Source organism: Hemitrygon akajei, unplaced genomic scaffold (assembly GCF_048418815.1).
Source record: "Hemitrygon akajei unplaced genomic scaffold, sHemAka1.3 Scf000115, whole genome shotgun sequence".
Classification (NCBI taxonomy): domain Eukaryota; kingdom Metazoa; phylum Chordata; class Chondrichthyes; order Myliobatiformes; family Dasyatidae; genus Hemitrygon; species Hemitrygon akajei.
The window spans coordinates 1285343-1303172 of record NW_027332001.1 but is presented as its reverse complement, the minus strand read 5'-3'; the positions used below and the strand labels follow the sequence as shown (position 1 = coordinate 1303172).

Genomic DNA, 17830 nt, shown 5'->3' with positions numbered 1-17830 from the left:
TCTGATGTTTTAATGTGCGCTTTTGTGCAATTTAATTAAAGAAATCGATCTGTGATCTGTGGCATTCTGAACGGAGACATTCCGAACAGTCCCTCAGTTATTCTGAATAGACCAGGACCCGCCTATTGGCTCAGTGTCTCTGACACTTCGAGGGAGGAGTTGTAAAGTTTGATGGCCACAGGTAGGAATGACTTCCTATAACGCTCAGTGTTACATCTCGGTGGAATGAGTCTCCGGCTGAATGTACTCCTGTGCCTAACCAGTACTTTATGGAGTGGATGGGAGACATTGTCCAAGATGACCTGCAACATGACAACATCCTCTTTTCATACACCATCGTCAGAGAGTCCAGTTCAACTCCCACAACATCACTGGCCTAAAGAATGAGTTTGTTGATTCTATTGGTGTCTGCTACCCTCAGCCTGCTGCCCCAGCACACAACAGCAAACATGATAGCACTGGCCACCACAGCCTCGTAGAACAACCTCAGCATCGTCCGGCAGATGTTAAAGGACCTCAGTCTCCTCAGGAAATACAGACGGCTCTGACCTTCTTGTAAACAGCCTCAGTGTTCTTTGACCAGTCCAGTGTATTGCCAATTCGTATCCTCGGGTATTGGTAATCCTCCACCATATCCACACTGACCCCTTGGATGGAAACAGGGTTCACCGGTGTCTTAGCCCTCCTCAGGTCCACCACCAGCTCCTTAGTCTTTTCCACATTAAGCTGCAGATGATTCTGCTTGCACCAAGTGACAAAGTTTCCCACCGTCGCCTCAGCTCATCTCATCTCATCTCCCTTGCTGATGCATCCAACTATGGCAGAGTCATCAGAAGACGTCTGAAGATGGCAAGATTCTGAATTGTAGCTGAAGTCCCAGGTGTAGATGGTGAAGAGAAAGGGAGATAGGACAGTCCCCTGTGGCCCTCAGTGCTGCTGACCACTCTGTCTGACACTCTGTCTTGTTACGAAAACCCCGTAACCAGGTAACTTACCAGCAAAGATAGATGGATCAGCTGAGTCGGATGCTACTATTTTCAAACGTTTTATTCAACAAGGGCACAAACGTATGGTTAATACAAAACATTCAAACCGTCAAAACTCAATCTAAAACACCGGTGTAACCATAATCAATCAGAAATAAGCTCTACAGTTGTCTAGGGGGTAATACTGAGTCCAACGGAAGTCTTAAGAGTCACTCAGAAGTTTGCAGGCTTTTTCCTTTATAATTTAGAAAAGATGCACACTTGCCCGTTGTCTTGGCAGAGCAAATCCTTGGAATCAGGGGAGCAGACTTCCCCGTTGTTATTTTAAAAGCAGTCTTTCGTTGGTTTTAGCCACAGATTCAAAGTCGGAATCTAGCGTACGTGGCTTCCTTCAAAATGGCGTCCCGCTCCCACGGGAATCGATCTCGTGTCTGCTGGGTGCATCTGCTGGGTGCATCTGAGGGTCCTCCCCTCAGACCCGCCTTTATACTTCTTCACGGGATCGCAGGTATCAATCAAGTTGCAGGTAATGCGATCTTTCTCTCAACCAGCCCACTTTGCCCGAGGGCTTTTCACGTGGTTTCCATGAGACAATAATCAAAGTCACCGTTATTCTGCTTCTTGAGAGAACGTGGTCTTCCGCACGTCTCTCTCTTTTGGGTCAGCTGACCCCCCCTTAACTAGAGTTCTTGCGATTTTCACAAAGGAGGGGGCCAACGGCATAACAGTCTGTCTGACACCCTCATGATTTGGAAGAAAGGACACTTGATATACCGAATTAAAAATACTCCAGAATAATTTTGAACAATTTAGCAAGGTATTTGGCAGAGTCTCACGTGGGAGGTTAGTTAAGAGATTTCAGAGGTCTGGCATTCGAGATGATGTGTTAAACTGGCTTTGACATCGGCTTCTCGGGAGAAGTCAGTAAGGGGTAGAAGATGGACTGATCCTCGCCAGTGAGTAGTCGGGTGCCGCGGGGATCGACGCTGGGTCCATTGTTACGTAACATCTATGTCAGCGCATTGGATGATATAATTACTGCAATGTTTGTTTTTTGGTTTTGCGAGAGGTAACTTACATGCGTCTAGGACTGTACTCATTAAATCGGTTCAGAATAACTGTGGTCAGGGATTTTACTGTGAACACACCGCTCAGAAATTGGCCATTCTGCCCATCCAGCCTTCAGCCCCACGCAGAGAAATCATGGCTTTTGTTCCGCAGGGCCTCCCGCCTCTGACTGTAAGCTGGTCACCTCCCACCTTCCCCCACAACTGCTAACTACGTATCGAGGCCCTGAACAGAATTAAAGTCTTTGCTTCCGCAGGACATTGAGGAAATCAGATTGAAACACCCACAATAAACACATTCGCAAAGAGAAAACAACACGCATTCATCTGAAATCACAAGACTTGGAAACGGAACTCCTGCTGCCGAAACAGCTCTTCGCCCGTGTGCTTTGAAATCGTAACCCCTGAGTAGAGAACTGTATTGTTTTAAATCTCGACGATCTCAATAGTTCAGATGAAAACTGCAGCGTCAATGATACCACCTCCGCCAGAGGAGGGTTACAATTGAAAACACAGATAAGGTGCTGATTGGAAATAAAGATCGGAAATGAATATCAGAAGCTGAATTAGTCTCACCTCAATTGTCGAAGAATGTTCTGTCTCTGACTGGTTATATTTTCAGGTCGCTTTCTTCCCCCTTCATACAGACAATCAGGCGAGGATCATTTAGTACATATGGGGAGGGGCCGGGTTGCTGTTCTGTGAGACTCACAGCGCGGTTTTCTGTGTCAAGCTGCTGCCTGTCCGCAGGACGGATTCCGACACGCAGACATTCCTCAGAGCGGGAGCGGCTTCTCTGCTGAAACCAAATCCAAGTGGTTCGACATTCCGCGCTCACAGTCAAATGTGAACAAAGTTGTCTCAATACTGTCTTTAAATACTTCTGTTACAAGGAATAAACTATAAAAAAGAATGATATAGAAAAGCAGGACCTCCAGTGTCTGCAATCCTGCTACAATTGCCATCGGACTTTATTAGTTTCCAGTATTTTAATGTTACCTGAAACTCCCCTCATCTGTTGTTTTAATGTGTGCTTTTGTGCAATTTAATTAAAGAAATCGATCTGTGATCTGTGGCATTCTGAACGGAGACATTCCGAACAGTCCCTCAGTTATTCTGAATAGACCAGGACCCGCCTATTGGCTCAGGGTGTCTGACACTCCGAGGGAGGAGTTGTAAAGTTTGATGGCCACAGGGAGGAATGACTTCCTATAACGCTCTGTGTTACATCTCGGTGGAATGAGTCTCCGGCTGAATGTACTCCTGTGCGTAACCAGTACATTATGGAGTGGATGGGAGACATTGTCCAAGATGGCATGCAACCTGGACAGCATCCTCTTTTCAGACACCACCGTCAGAGAGTCCAGTTCCACCCCCACAACATCACTGGCCTAAAGAATGAGTTTGTTGATTCTATTGGTGTCTGCTACCCTCGGCCTGCTGCCCCAGCACACAACAGCAAACATGAGAGCACTGGCTACCACAGACTCGTAGAACATCGTCAGCATCATCCGGCAGATGTAAAGGACCTCAGTCTGCTCAGGAAATACAGACGGCCCTGACCCTTCTTGTAAACAGCCTCAGTGTTTTTTGACCAGTCCAGTGTATTGCCAATTCGTATCCTCAGGTATTGGTAATCCTCCACCATGTCCACACTGACTCCTTGGATGGAAACAGGGGTCATCGGTGTCTTAGCCCTCCTCAGGTCCACCACCAGCTCCTTAGTCTTTTCCACATTCATCTGCAGATGATTCTGCTTGCACCAAGTGACAAAGTTTCCCACCGTCGCCTCAGCTCATCTCATCTCATCTCCCTTGCTGATGCATCCAACTATGGCAGAGTCATCAGAAAACTTCTGAAGATGGCAAGACTCTGAGTTGTAGTTGAAGTCCGAGTTGTAGATGGTGAAGAGAAAGGGAGACAGGACAGTCCCCTGTGGCCCCCAGTGCTGCTGACCACTCTGCCTGACACTCTGTCTGTCTGACAACTTCATGATCTGGGAGAAAGGGCACTTGATATACCGAATTAAAAATATTCCAGAATAATTTTGAACAATTTAGCAAGGTATTTGGCAGAGTCTCACGTGGGAGGTTAGTTAAGAGATTTCAGAGGTCTGGCATTTGAGATGATGTGTTAAACTGGCTTTGACATCGGCTTCTCGGGAGAAGTCAGTAAGGGGTAGAAGATGGACTGATCCTCGCCAGTGAGTAGTCGGGTGCCGCGGGGATCGACGCTGGGTCCATTGTTGCGTAACATCTATGTCAGCGCACTGGATGATATAATTACTGCAATGTTTGTTTTCGGGTTTGCGAGAGGTAACTTACATGCGTCTAGGACTGTACTCATTAAATCGGTTCAGAATAACTGTGGTCAGGGATTTTCCTTTGAACTCACCACGCAGAAATTGGCCATTCTGCCCATCCAGCCTTCTGCCCCACGCAGAGAAATCATGGCTTTTGTTCCGTAGCGCCGCCCGCCTCTGACTGTAACTGGTCACCTCCCACCTTCCCCCACAACTGCTGACTACGTATCGAGGCCCTGAACAGAATTAAAGTCTTTGCTTCCGCAGGACATTGAGGAAATCAGCTTGAAACGCCCACAATAAACACATTCGCAAAGAGAAAACAACACGCATTCATCTGGAATCCCAAGACTTGGAAACGGAACTCCTGTTGCCGAAGCAGCCCTTCGCCCGCGTGCTTTGAAATCGTAACCCCTGAGTAGAGAACTGTATTTTTTTTAAATCTCGACGATCTCAATAGTTCAGACGAAAACTGCAGGATCAATATTACCACCACCGCCAGAGGAGGGTTATAAGTCAAAACACAGTTAACGCGCTAATCGGAAATAAAGATCGGAAATAATTATCAGAAGCTGAAGTAGTCTCACCTCAGTTATCCTAGAATGTTCTGTCTCCGTCTGGATATATTTTCAGGTCGCTTTCTTCCCCCTTCATACAGACAATCAGGCGAGGATCATTTAGTGCATATGGGGGAGGGGCCGGGTTGCTGTTCTGTGAGACTCACAGCGCGGTTTTCTGTGTCAAGCTGCTGCCTGTCCGCAGGGCGGATTCCGACACGCAGACATTCCTCAGAGTGGGAGCGGCTTCTCTGCTGAAACCAAATCCAAATGGTTCGACCTTCCGCGCTCACAGTCAACTGTGAACAAAGTTGTCTCAATACTGTCTTTAAATACTTCTGTTACAGGGAATAAACTATAAAAAGAATGATATAGAAACGCAGGATCTCCGGTGTCTGCAATCTGATGTCCACTTGCTACAATTGCTATCAGACTTATTAGATTCCAGTATTTTAATTTTACCTCAAACTCCCATCATCTGCTGTTTTAATGTGCATTTTTGTGCAATTTAATTAAAGAAATTGATCTGTGATCTGTGGCATTCTGAACGGCGACATTCCGAACAGTCCCTCAGTTATTCTGAATAGTTTCTCTGTGTGTGTGTGTGAGTGTGTGTGTGTGTGTGTGTGTGTGTGTGTGTGTGTGTGTGTGTGTGTGTGTGTGTGTGTGTGTGTGTGTGTGTGTGTGTGTGTGTGTGTGTGTTAAAAATCGAGAGAGAGAGATCAGAGACGGGACTCTGTCCTCTGAGAGATTTCGGATGTCGCTGTCGGAGCGAAAGGTTCTTCTGCACCGACTCAGTACAAACCAACCAGAGAATTCTTGTGATTGAAGGCGACAATAGCGTTTCTTTCAATCCATTTGGTCAAAAATGAATTCGTTCAGTTGAACATTTCCCTTCTCCACTAGTATTTCCTCCCTATCCCGACAGATGCCGAGCCGCGGGGTAAACGCTCACTGGTTCTGGAGTAGCAGACACACCATTTACCTCTGATGTTGAAACGGGGCGGAGTTCAGTGAGTTCCCGGGTGACCGGTGTGATCACCGTGCACCGAGATTTCAGTCTGAGCCGTTGCTCCCGAGGCTATTCGGTTATATTGCGTCTGTCGCTCATTACAGATACACAGGTCCGAGTGAGACGGGGTAAATGTGGATTACAGCAGTTCTGGCTCCGCAAACCCTCGCCAGTCTGGGACATGTCGGACATCGGGAGGAGAGGGGACTGGGCAAATGGAGGAGGCACAGACGGGAATATTGAAGACTGGGTTGACTGTCAGTCGCGGCCGCAGCTCGGTTCTGTCCGGATTTCCGTGTAGATCTCACATTTTCCCTTGTTCTTCCATCACAACGAATGGGGCGGAGGTTCGCTGTTTAATCCAGCGAATCCCAGGCTGTGGAAGGGATTCTGAAAGGTTTTAGTCTTCACCCTGCGTGAGGACGGGCTTCCCGACGCTGGACGAGTTTGAGCTCAAACATTCCTGACCTGTCCCGGTACCGGGAGTCTCAGCTCTGCTGAAATCAAACCAAGCACTTTGGACAATTTGCCCCCAGAGGAAATCTGAACAACTTCTGTCGTATATTTCTGAGAGATTCTCGATTACAGAAAATCTATTACTATTGTTTTATTAACACTAACATTAAGATATTATTGCGTCTTCATCCGGACAAATGTTGTCACAAGAAAACCGTCACCGGCCGTCAACAACGGGCTTCATTTCACAAGCAGCTCTGTTGACCCACATCACGCCAAAACTCATCAGAAACGCCCCATCCCTGATTTATTTATTTACTTCCCCCTGCCCTTTTTGTTCTCTCTCGGCCCATCACTCTGCCTGTTCTCCATCTCCATCTGGTGCTCTCCTCCCCCTTTCTTTCTCCCTAGGCCTCCCGTCCCTTGATTCTTTCCCTTCTCCAGCTCTGTATCCCTTTTCCCAATCACCTTTCCGGCTCTCAGCTTCACCCCACCCCCTCCGGTCTTCTCCTATCATTTTGCATTTCCCCCTCCCCCACCTACTTTCAAATATCTTACTATCTTTTCTTTCAGTTAGTCCTGTTGAAGGGTCTCGGCCCGAAACGTCGACAGTGCTTCTTCCTATAGACGCTGCCTGACCTGCTGCGTTCCACTTTGTGTGTGTTGCTTGCATTCCAGCACCTGCAGATTTCCTCGTGTGTGCATAGAGATGCATTGTTTAAAACGGAGATGATGAGGAACGGCTTTAGCCGGAGAGTGGTGAATCAGTGGAAATATTTCCCACAGGCAGCTAGGGAAGCGACGTCTTTATTTATATTTAAGACAGTTTGACAGACTCTTGATTGATCAAAGCAAGATGGATACGGAGATTAGTCAGTAGACTGGGGCTGAGGGGGAAAATGAATCAGCATAATGAAATGGCGGAGCAGACCCGATGGGCCAAATGGCCTAACTCTGCTCCTATATCTTCCCGTATTATGGCCCTATTGCACGTGACAGAGGCTTGTTTAGGGAAACCTTTTGCTTCTAGAGATCACAAAGCCAGTAAATCCAACTGAACTATGGAAAAACAGTGCACCGTGTTGAGATTCTAAACTGGAGAAATCTATCGGAAAGGATTTGACGTGTGGATTGGGAGCAGCAGTTTTCTGGCAAATCTGTACGTAGTAAACAGGAGACCTCCAGAAGGGAAACTGTGAGAATTCAAAGCCTGTACGTGGTAAACAGGAGACCTCCAGAAGGGAAACTGTGAGAGTTCAAAGCCTGTACGTGCCTCTCAGAATAAGAGCTAAGTGTATCCGTTTGGGGAAACCGAGGTTTTCAAAAGATATTGAGGCCTTGGTAAAGAAAGAAAATGCAGGTGCATAACAGGTATAGATAGTTAGAAACAAATGCAGTATGTTTGGGGTCGAGGGAACATAAGAAAATACTTGAGAAAGATACCAGAATGTTTAAAGGAAGGCATGAATTTGCCCTAACAGACAAGGTGATGGAGAATCTTATGGGATTATACTGATATTTGCAGAACAAAATGATCGTCAGGGACAAAATTGACCCTCTGGATTATCAATTTATTGCAATTTATGCATGCAGACAAACAAGATGGGGGAGATTTTAAATGGTTTATTTGCATCTGTGTTATCTCTGGAAACGGACACAGAATCTACCGAAGTGAGGCAAAGCAGCAGCGACGTCATGGACCCTGGACAGAATGCGGAGGAGGAGGAGTTTGCGGATTTGAGGCAAATCAGGGTGAATAAATCCCCAACGCGAGACAAGTTGTTCCCTTGGATACTGAGAGAGGAAATTACAGAAATTGTAGGGGTCGTAGCAGACATATTGAAAATACGCTTAGCGACAGGAGAGGCACCGGATGATTTTATGCTCCCCTCACATTCGAATTACCTGCTGTTGTTTTCACGATGTCTTTAAATAAATCAACCCGCGGCAGTCCCAACCGTGACATGACACAATATAATGAACTATATCAAGGGGGAGGGGAAGGGCAGGGGGTGTGTGTGGAAGTTCGTGAGGGGAAAGCTGAAGATGTGTTTCCCTCTGTGGGTAGGTTGAGAGAATGAGAAGGAGCGAGAGAGAAAGAGATGGAAAGAGGGGAGAGAGACTGTGTGTGAGGAGAGGGGAGGAAAGGAGGGAGAGTGGAAGCGACAAAGAGCGGGGTAACTAGAGGGGGCGAGAGCTTGAGTTAGAAGAGATGAGTGTAAAAAACTGGATTATGAAGGATAGTGAGACGGCGAGTAACAGGTAGAGAGCGGGGGAATGTGATAGGACTGGCAGCTCAATATTCCGCAGTTCTGTTCTTTCAGACACAACAAAGTTGGGAGGGCGGGGTAATTAAAGGGACTGGTGGCGTCACTAGTCAGGCAAAAAAAATCATGATTACTCAGTCAGGCCAGACTGGAGAACTTGTCCACATACAACACAGAAAAATACAGCACAGCAGCAGGACATGCGCCAAAATGTTGTGCCGAACAAGCTAAAATGCAAATCACTACATCCTTCGACGTACGTCATGTCCATATCTTCCGAACTTCCTTACATCTATGTGCCTACCCAAACTTCTCCTAAAGGTCTCTAATGTACTTGCCTCTACCACCAAACCAGGTCATTTACAAACAGCACAAACAACAGAGGCCCCAGCGCCAATCGCTGCAGACTCTCCTCATTACAGACCTCCCGCTCGAATGTCCCTTCAACCACTACCACCTGTCTTCTATACGCAATACAGTTGCGAATTCAGGCAACCGATTCACTCTGGACTTTCCCTTGTCCCCTTCACAAACAGAACAGCACGATTGGCCACTGGCCAGTCCTTCGGGGCCTTGCCTGTGGCAAAGGACGACAAGGATACTGGTCAAGGGGCCGGCAATTTCATCTCTCGTCCCCTTCAATAACCCGGGGCTAATTAACCCTTGGGTCCGATCCACCTTAATACTCACCTTAATCGACAAGTGTCAATTGGAACAGCTTGTTTTCTGGAAAGAAAATATACTATGCCAGTGGGAGAACATCAAAGGTAAAATTTTGAGAGTTTAAGCTTTTCTGGGTCTGTCAGAATAAAAAGAAAAAGTAACACTTTTTGGGAATCTTGATTTTCAAGAGATGTTGAGCCCTGGTAAAAAGAAAAATTTAGGTGTGTGTGATGCAGAGGCAGGTTGGAATAAATGTGGTATCTATGGAGTATAGGAATAACAGTGAAAGTTTAAGAAAGAAATCAGCATCTCTATAAGATAGCATGAGGTTGCCCTAGCGGATAAGGTGATGGAAATCCGATGGGATTATACAGCTATTTTAAGAACAAAGGGATTGCAAAAATAAAATTAACCTCTGGATTTTTACAATGGTAATTTAGACTCGGAGACAAAAGAAAAACATGCGGGCGATCTGAAATGGAGTTTTTATATCTGTGTTTACCCAGGAAACGGACAGAATCTATAGAAGTGAGACACAGCAGAAGTAGGTCATGGACGTGAGACAGATTACAGAGAGGACGTGCTTGCTCATTGAAGCACATTAGAGTGGATAAATCCCCAGGGACTGACAAGTTGATCCCTCAGACCCCGAGGGAGGCAAGTGCGGAAAGTGCAGGGGCCATAGCTAATATGAGGGAGATGTAGGGGCAGCGAGAAAGGGTGCCAGAGGAATGGGACAGAGGGTCATGAGAGGCGTAGGGGAAGAGTGGGATAGGCGAGAGGAGAGAGCATGAGGAAAAAGGAGAGCGAGGGTGAGAGAAGGGTAGGAGACCAGGGAGGAGGGAGGAGTAAGGGGTAGGGAGAGTGAGGAATATGAGTAGTAGTGAGGGAGAAACAGATGGCGTATGAGACAGGATTAGGGAGATTGAAAGGGGGAGGGGAAATAACGGGGGCGAGGAGGGGCTGAGGGAGTGGGATGCAGAAGGAGAGGTGTGCGTCGAGGAGAAATCGGTGTGTGATCGGGGTAGCGAGCAAGGAGGGATGTGACTGCGGATGCGTGAGATGGTCTGCAGGCAGGGAGGGGTGGTGGACTCTGCATCGAAGAAACAGGGTGACGAAGTCGGACTGCGAAGAACAATGAGTGAGTGAGAAGGTATCAATGGCGGCAGTGAGCGAGACGGGTTGGAGGCAGAAGGAGGGAACATGTGGGATGCGGAGGGGCAGGAGGGTGAGCATGACGGTGATGGAGAGAAACAGAGCTGAGGTTGACAGGTGGCGAGGTCAGAATTATTGGAACAAGTATTTATTTATCCACAATGGAAAGGATGTTGGTCATGGCTTTTCACGAGTCACTGAACAAATCCAGTGTGAGATTGGGGTTCCTAGTCTTGGGACACCACAGCGGGGATGTTCAGCAGGCAAAGTTCCTGGTCTTGGGACACCACAGCGGGGATGTTCAGCACGCAAGGTTCCTGGTCTGCGATTCTACACGGGAATTCTCAATAAACGATTCATTCCCGGTCTCTGGATCTTATCGCGCACCATTCCAGGCTTTACCACGCATGATTCTCATTCTCTGTATCCCAGAGCAGGAGATTCACTGTGCACAGTTCCCAGTCTCCAGGTCGAATGTGTTAACCTGTCGAGTCCCATTGATCCGCTCTCCATCCCCTCCCATCCATGTTCCATGAAAAAAATGCGGTGCTTATGGAATTGAGGAAAAGCGAGATAACATGGAGAAAGAAAATATGAAGGCTAAAAGGTGGGGTAAGGTTGCTTTGCAGAGAAGATGAGTATGAATACTAAGGGATTATACAGGTATTTGAAAAGCAAAAGGATTGCAGGGGACACATGTCTAACCAATCTTCTCTCTAGTCTCTCGAGGAAGTTATCAGGAAAGTGGGTGAAAGCAAGGCAGTGGATATTGTCTACATGAACTTTAGCAAGGCAATTGACGAAGTCTCATATGGGAGGTTGGTCAAGAAGATTCAGTCACTCAGCATTCAAGATGAGACAGTAAATTGGATGAGACACTGTCTCTGGCAGAATTCAGAATGTGCTAGCAGATGATTGCTTCTCTGACTGGGGGCATGTGACTAGTGGTGAGTCACAGGGATCAGTGCTGGATCTGTTGTTGTTTGTCATCTATATCAGTAATCCGGGTAATAACATGGATCGCCGTATCAGCTAATTTGTGGATGAAAACAAGACTGGGGGTTTAGCAGACTGATAGAAGATTATCATGGCTTGCAGTGCGAACCGGACCAGGTGGAGAAATGGTGTGAGAAATGGAAAATGGAATTTAATGCATCCAATTTCAAGGTATTACACTTTGGTAGGATCTACCAGGATAGGTCTTACACAGTGACTGATAGGGCACTGAGGAGTGTTGTTGAAGAAAGGGATGGGACAATAGGTCTATAATTCACTGAAAGATGTGTCACAGTTGGATAGGGACAAAAAGAAAGAATTTGGCACATAGGCCTTCATAAACCGAAGTACTGAGTACAGGAGATGGATGTGATGTTGACGTTGTACAAGACAACGATGAGGCCTTATTTGGAGTATTGTGTGTAGCTTTGGTCACCATCCCCAGGAAAGATTTTAAAAAAGTTGAAAGAGTTCCGAGAAAATTCACAAGGATGTTGCCAGGTCAGGAAGTCTTGGGTTATAAGGAGAGTTTGAACTGGACTTTATTCCTTGGAACGCAGAAGACTGAGGGGAGATTTGATGGAAGTGTACCAAAATTATGAGGGCATAGATAGTGTAAATTCAAGCTGACTTTTGCTACTGAGATTGGGTGGGACCACAACCAAACGTCATGGGTTAGGAGTGAAAGGTGAAACATTAAGGTCAACATGAGGCGAAACGTCATCATGTCATCGTGCGAGTGTGGAATGAGCAGCCAGCTCAAGTTGTGCATGCGAGATCGATTTCAGCATGTTGGAGGTTTGTACAGGTACCTGGATGGTAGCGATATGGGAGTGGGCAGTTGGGCCAACGAGCCTGTTTCCATTTTGTACTTTCTATGACTGTTACCAGAACCTGAAATAATACTAATATTCATTCTAAATCCTTTGAACAGCTGTGTGGAACAACTATTCATCTCAGCAGGATATATTTACATGGCTTTAAAAATGTGGCACTTTAAATTGACAGTACATGAAAGAAAGTCAACATAGATTACTTGTGTGAGATTGTTTCAGTTGCTCTGGGGCCAGGCACCAATTCAGCTCAGTGGAAACAGGGAATAATACCAATTCGAGAGCCAGACTGAGCCAAGTCACAGGTTGGAGACAGCAGAAACATGGAAAAAAATCCAACAGCACAATACAGGCCCTTCGGCCCACAAAGCTGTGCCGAACATGTTATTACCTGAGAAATTACCCAGGGGTAGCCATAGTCCTCTAATTTTCTGAGCTCCATATACCTGCCCAGGATCCTCTTAAAGACCCAATTGTATCCGCCTCCACCACCGTCGCCGGAAACCCATTCCACACACGGACCACTCTCTGTGTAAAAATCTTACGCCTGATAACTCACTGGCACAGATTCTTATAGAGGCAGGAGGAGCATCAGAGAATTTCATGGGCATTCCATTTCCCAGCACTGTGCCCAGTTAGAAGGTAATTTCTCTCTCCAACTTGGGTTGACCTTCACTGTAACAGTGTGATGTCAGATCACACCTCGGCGACCAAAGTGATCTCATCTTAAATGTTGTCCTTCACCCACTGATTGATTTTGCTTTTTTTTCAGGTTAAACACGACAAGAAATTTGTCTACGGGAATCTCGAACACAACACGCCAGTCTCACTGTGTCTGTCCAGATATTTAAAAAGTGGAATGGGGTATTCGTGCAATCATCCTTCCTGCTCATTTCCCGATCCTACCTGTTTCGACTGGGAAGGGACTCGCTCGGTCATTTGACCTACTGGCATACCCGTCATTTTACACCGGGAAGCGGCCATTCATCTGCTCAGACTGTGGGAAGGGATTCACTCGGTCATCCCAATTATGGACACACCAGTCGGTTTACACTAAGGAGAGGCCGGTCAACCGCTGAATTTGTGGGGAAGGTCATCTGACGTAATGGCAGATCAGCGAGTTCACACTGGAGAGGGGCAATTCACCTGCTCAGACTGTGGGAAGGGATTCACTAAATCATCTCACCTACTGAAACACCAGTCAGTCCACACTGGGGAGAAGCCGTTCACCTGCTCAGACTGTGGGAAGGGATTCACTAAATCATCTCACCTACTGAATCACCAGTCAGTCCACACTGGGGAGAAGCCGTTCACCTGCTCAGACTGTGGGAAGGGATTCGCTAAATCATCTCACCTACTGAAACACCAGTCAGTCCACACTGGGGAGAAGCCGTTCACCTGCTCAGACTGTGGGAAGGGATTCACTAAATCATCTCACCTACTGAATCACCAGTCAGTCCACACTGGGGAGAAGCCGTTCACCTGCTCAGACTGTGGGAAGGGATTCACTAAATCATCTCACCTACTGAAACACCAGTCAGTCCACACTGGGGAGAAGCCGTTCACCTGCTCAGACTGTGGGAAGGGATTCACTAAATCATCTCACCTACTGAAACACCAGTCAGTCCACACTGGGGAGAAGCCGTTCACCTGCTCAGACTGTGGGAAGGGATTCACTAAATCATCTCACCTACTGAAACACCAGTCAGTCCACACTGGGGAGAAGCCGTTCACCTGCTCAGACTGTGGGAAGGGATACACTCGGTCCTTTCAGCTGAAGGCACATCGGAGACTTCACACTGGGGAGAGACCATACATCTGTTTTTTGTGTGGGAAGGGGTTCACTCAGTTATCTAACCTAAAAGCACACGAGTCAGTTCACGCTGGGGAGCGGCCCTTCATCTGCTCAGACTGTGGGAAGCGATTCACTCGATCATCTCATCTGAAGGTACATCAGAGTGTTCACACTGGGGAGAGGCCGTTCACCTGCTCAGACTGTGGGAAGGGATTCACTCATTCATCCTACCTGAGGAGACACCGGGTAGTTCACTCTGGGGAGAGGCGATTCTCCTGCTCCGACTGTGGGAAGGGATTCAATCGATCATACGACCTACAGAAGCACCAACAAGTTCACACTGGGGAGAGGCCGTTCACCTGCTCAGTCTGTGAGAAGGGATTCACGCGGCCATTCGACCTACAAAGACACCAGCGAGTTCACACTGGGGAGAGGCCGTTCACCTGCTCAGTCTGCGGGAAAGGATTCACTTTTGCATCTCACCTACAGACACACCAGTCAGTTCACTCCGGGGAGAGGCCATTCAGCTGCTCAGTCTGTGGGAAGACATTCACTCAGTCATCTAACCTACACAGACACCAGCGAGTTCACAGTGGGGAGCGGCCGTTCACCTGCTCAGACTGTGGGAAAGGATTTGCGCGGTCATCTAATCTACTGAGACACCAGCGAGTTCACACTGGGTAGAGGCCGATCATCTGCTCAGACTTTCGGGAGAGATTCTCTCAGCCATCTCCACCAAATGTGCGTCATTGAGTTCACCCTGGGGAGAGGCTGTTCACCCGTTGTGAATGTGGGAAGGAATTCACTCAGTAATCTAACCTTGTGACAAGTGGAGTTTAATATTCTGGATCTGAGACAAATAAATTAGTTCTATTTTAAACTCTGTCTCTGGTACTTAGTGAATTTATAACATGCCTAGTGCAGAGTAGAGAGTCAACTCAGGCTAGCTGGACCCTGCCAGTGATTCTGTTCCAGGACAGTCCTTTAAATCCTCCCCGGTTGTTCCTCCCTCTCTCTCCCTGTCGGATGGGTTCCAGTCACCACTCTGTGGGTGAAAAGGCTTCCCTTGAATTCCCTGCTGACTGAAGAAGACGAGCTGACTGCAGTTCTGTTTGAGATGTTCTTCACCCCTCTCATCTCTGGGCTGAGGAAGAATGACTTTGGTAGTTAACCTCCTTATTCACGACTCATTTCCACATTATGTGTCATTTTTCCTGCTTCTAAAAGTTGTTGAAAACACCCCTGTCCTTTAAAGACTGAAAGCAGAATGGAAAACCATCTGTTGGATGTTCAACGAAGCAGGGTCAGAAACCCGAGGGGTGTCTGCACAGGGCAGAGTTTGGGGCTCTGGATTATGAACGTATGATGATGAGAAGGGAAGCAGCAGCGGGGCGTGGCAACGAATGACAGAGTAGCAACATTTGGAAGCTGATTGACAGAGAAAATCTTTTGTTTGTCTGACTGATGAGAGAAACAATAACTGTGGTGAGGTGCTCCACTGGTTGTGGAACATGTGTGTGTTGGGAATGGTTTTATCTATTAAGGTTGTTGTTCCTGCTTGTTTATCTTGTAGTATTATATCCGGATGGTTATTATGGATTGTCCTATCTGAAACATTGTATTCATAATCATATAATTTGTAATATTTGGACTCTAAAACCGGATCAGGCTTGAATTTATGGAGCCTTTAAGAAGTGATAGAGGGCATTCATGAGTTTGTATTTTAAAGATTTTGGTGAATGATATATGCCACTTGATTGTACTTTTGTAAGTAATCAGATTGAATTAAACTGCTGCAGGAGCCTGGAATGTCTTCGATTGTCTTTGGTTTCTCTTGGCATTTTCTGCACTTACTGCTTTGTTTGTTTGTTGGCAGAATCTGCGGGTAGAATGAAGGGATAGCAAATGTAAAAACAAACTCCTTGATTGGAATTGTATAGAGACCTCCAAACAGTAGTAAGTATGTGGTCCACAGATTACAATGGGAGATAGAAAATGCATACCAAAAGGGCAATATTACAAGATCACAAGGAGCAGAAGTAGGTGAGTCTGCTCCGCCACTCCACTATATATTAATAAGAGGGTTAAAAATGAAACCAAGGTAAATTCATGTTTGATAGAGCTATTTAGAAGAAAGAAAAGTATAATTCAGATAATGGTAGTAGAATAATTCCAAGCGTGTACATTAAAACAAAATGGGACAAGGAATGAGGAATAATTATATCTGAGGAAGAATGGACAATATTATGCAGTTATCAATGGAGGTATACCAGTTCACAGAAATGGACGGAGTTTGGATGGAAAACCTTGATAAGATATTTTATTACACCCTCTCAGAAATCCCATTATGATAGTTAACTTCCTGTTTGCTGGAGAAATTGTGGAAATGAAAATGCAAACCATTATCATATTTTCTGGGATTGCCCTGTTGTCAAAGACTACAGGAGTGGGATACACAATGCCCTGAAAGATGTTTTAAATGTGAAATACCCTTAGAAAGTAAGACCATATATTTTGGGTATATACCTCAAGAATGCTAACAAAGAGATAAATATTTAATGAATTTTCTGCTGGTTACTGTTAAAAAGATTTTTTTTTTACCAAGAAGTTGTTATCACAGGACAGCCCAACCTTAAACGCATGAATGAAAATTACAATGGACATTTACAAAATGGAGAAGATAACAGCATCTGTTAATCATAAGATGGAACAATTTGATTCATACTGGGGAAAAATGGTTTAACTACATAACACCTCATAGACCTGATTTTATTCTCACAAATGAATGAAAATATTGTAAAAAAAAGATCACTGCCTACTTGTACATAGTTTTCTCCTTTCACTTGTTCTTTCTTTCCTCGCTTTTCTATAAGTGTATACATCAGATTAATATTATGTGGAGATTTGTGGCAAATATATATGTACAGTACCTGAAATACATCTTATGGAAATGTTTGTTGATGATGAACTTCATTAAAAAAATAAATTACAATAAAAAGAGTCCCGATGAAGGGTATTGGCCCGAAATGTTGTTTCCCATCCATAGATGCTGCCTGACATGCTGAGCTCCTCCAGCACTTTGTATGTAGTTCTCTAGATTTCTAGCATCTGCAGGTCCTCTTGTTTCCCAGATACTAATATATTTCTTGAGAGAACAAGCTGGTAGTGGGGTTTGTGGCTCTGTTGGTAAAATATTAAATAAAATAATTAGAAAGAGGCGGCATAGGGTTTGAACGTGTAGAATCTGTGGGTAGGATGAAGGAATAGAAAATGTAAAAAAAAATCCTTGATGGGAATTGTATAGAGATTTCCAAGCAGTAGTAAGTATGTGGTCCACAAATTACAATGAGAGATAGAAAATGCGTACCAAAAGGGCAATGTTACAATAGTCATGGGGGATTGTCATGCAGGTGATTAGGAAAATTAGGATGTTGTTGGTCTCAAGAGGAGGAATTCCTAGAATGCCTACAAGATTTTTTTTTTAGAGCAGCTCGTGATTGAGCTCACTTTGGGATCAGCTGTTCTGGATTGGGTGATGTAACGAACTGGAATTAATTAGGTCACTTAATTTCAAAGAACCCTTAGGGACAAGTGATCTTAATACGATTAAATTCACCCTGACATTAGAGAAGGAGAAGCAAAAGTCTGATGCGGAATAATTAGAGAGGCATGAGAGAAAAATTGGTCAAAATTGATTTGAAAAGAACATGGGCAGGGATGAAGACAGAGCAGTAATGGCTG

At 45.7% G+C, this 17830-nt stretch overlaps 1 protein-coding gene across 1 annotated transcript in view; it reads left to right on the top strand.

The window, feature by feature from the left end:
• The window catches only part of LOC140723491 (uncharacterized), a 321144-nt gene extending 304041 nt beyond the window's left edge, over positions 1-17103 (top strand). The window contains exon 5 of the mRNA XM_073038057.1: positions 13407-17103. Within this exon, the coding sequence (XP_072894158.1) occupies positions 13407-14773 (1367 nt within the window). The 3' untranslated portion in view covers positions 14774-17103. The remainder of the gene's footprint in view (positions 1-13406) is intronic.
• Positions 17104-17830: the final 727 nt, after the last annotated feature.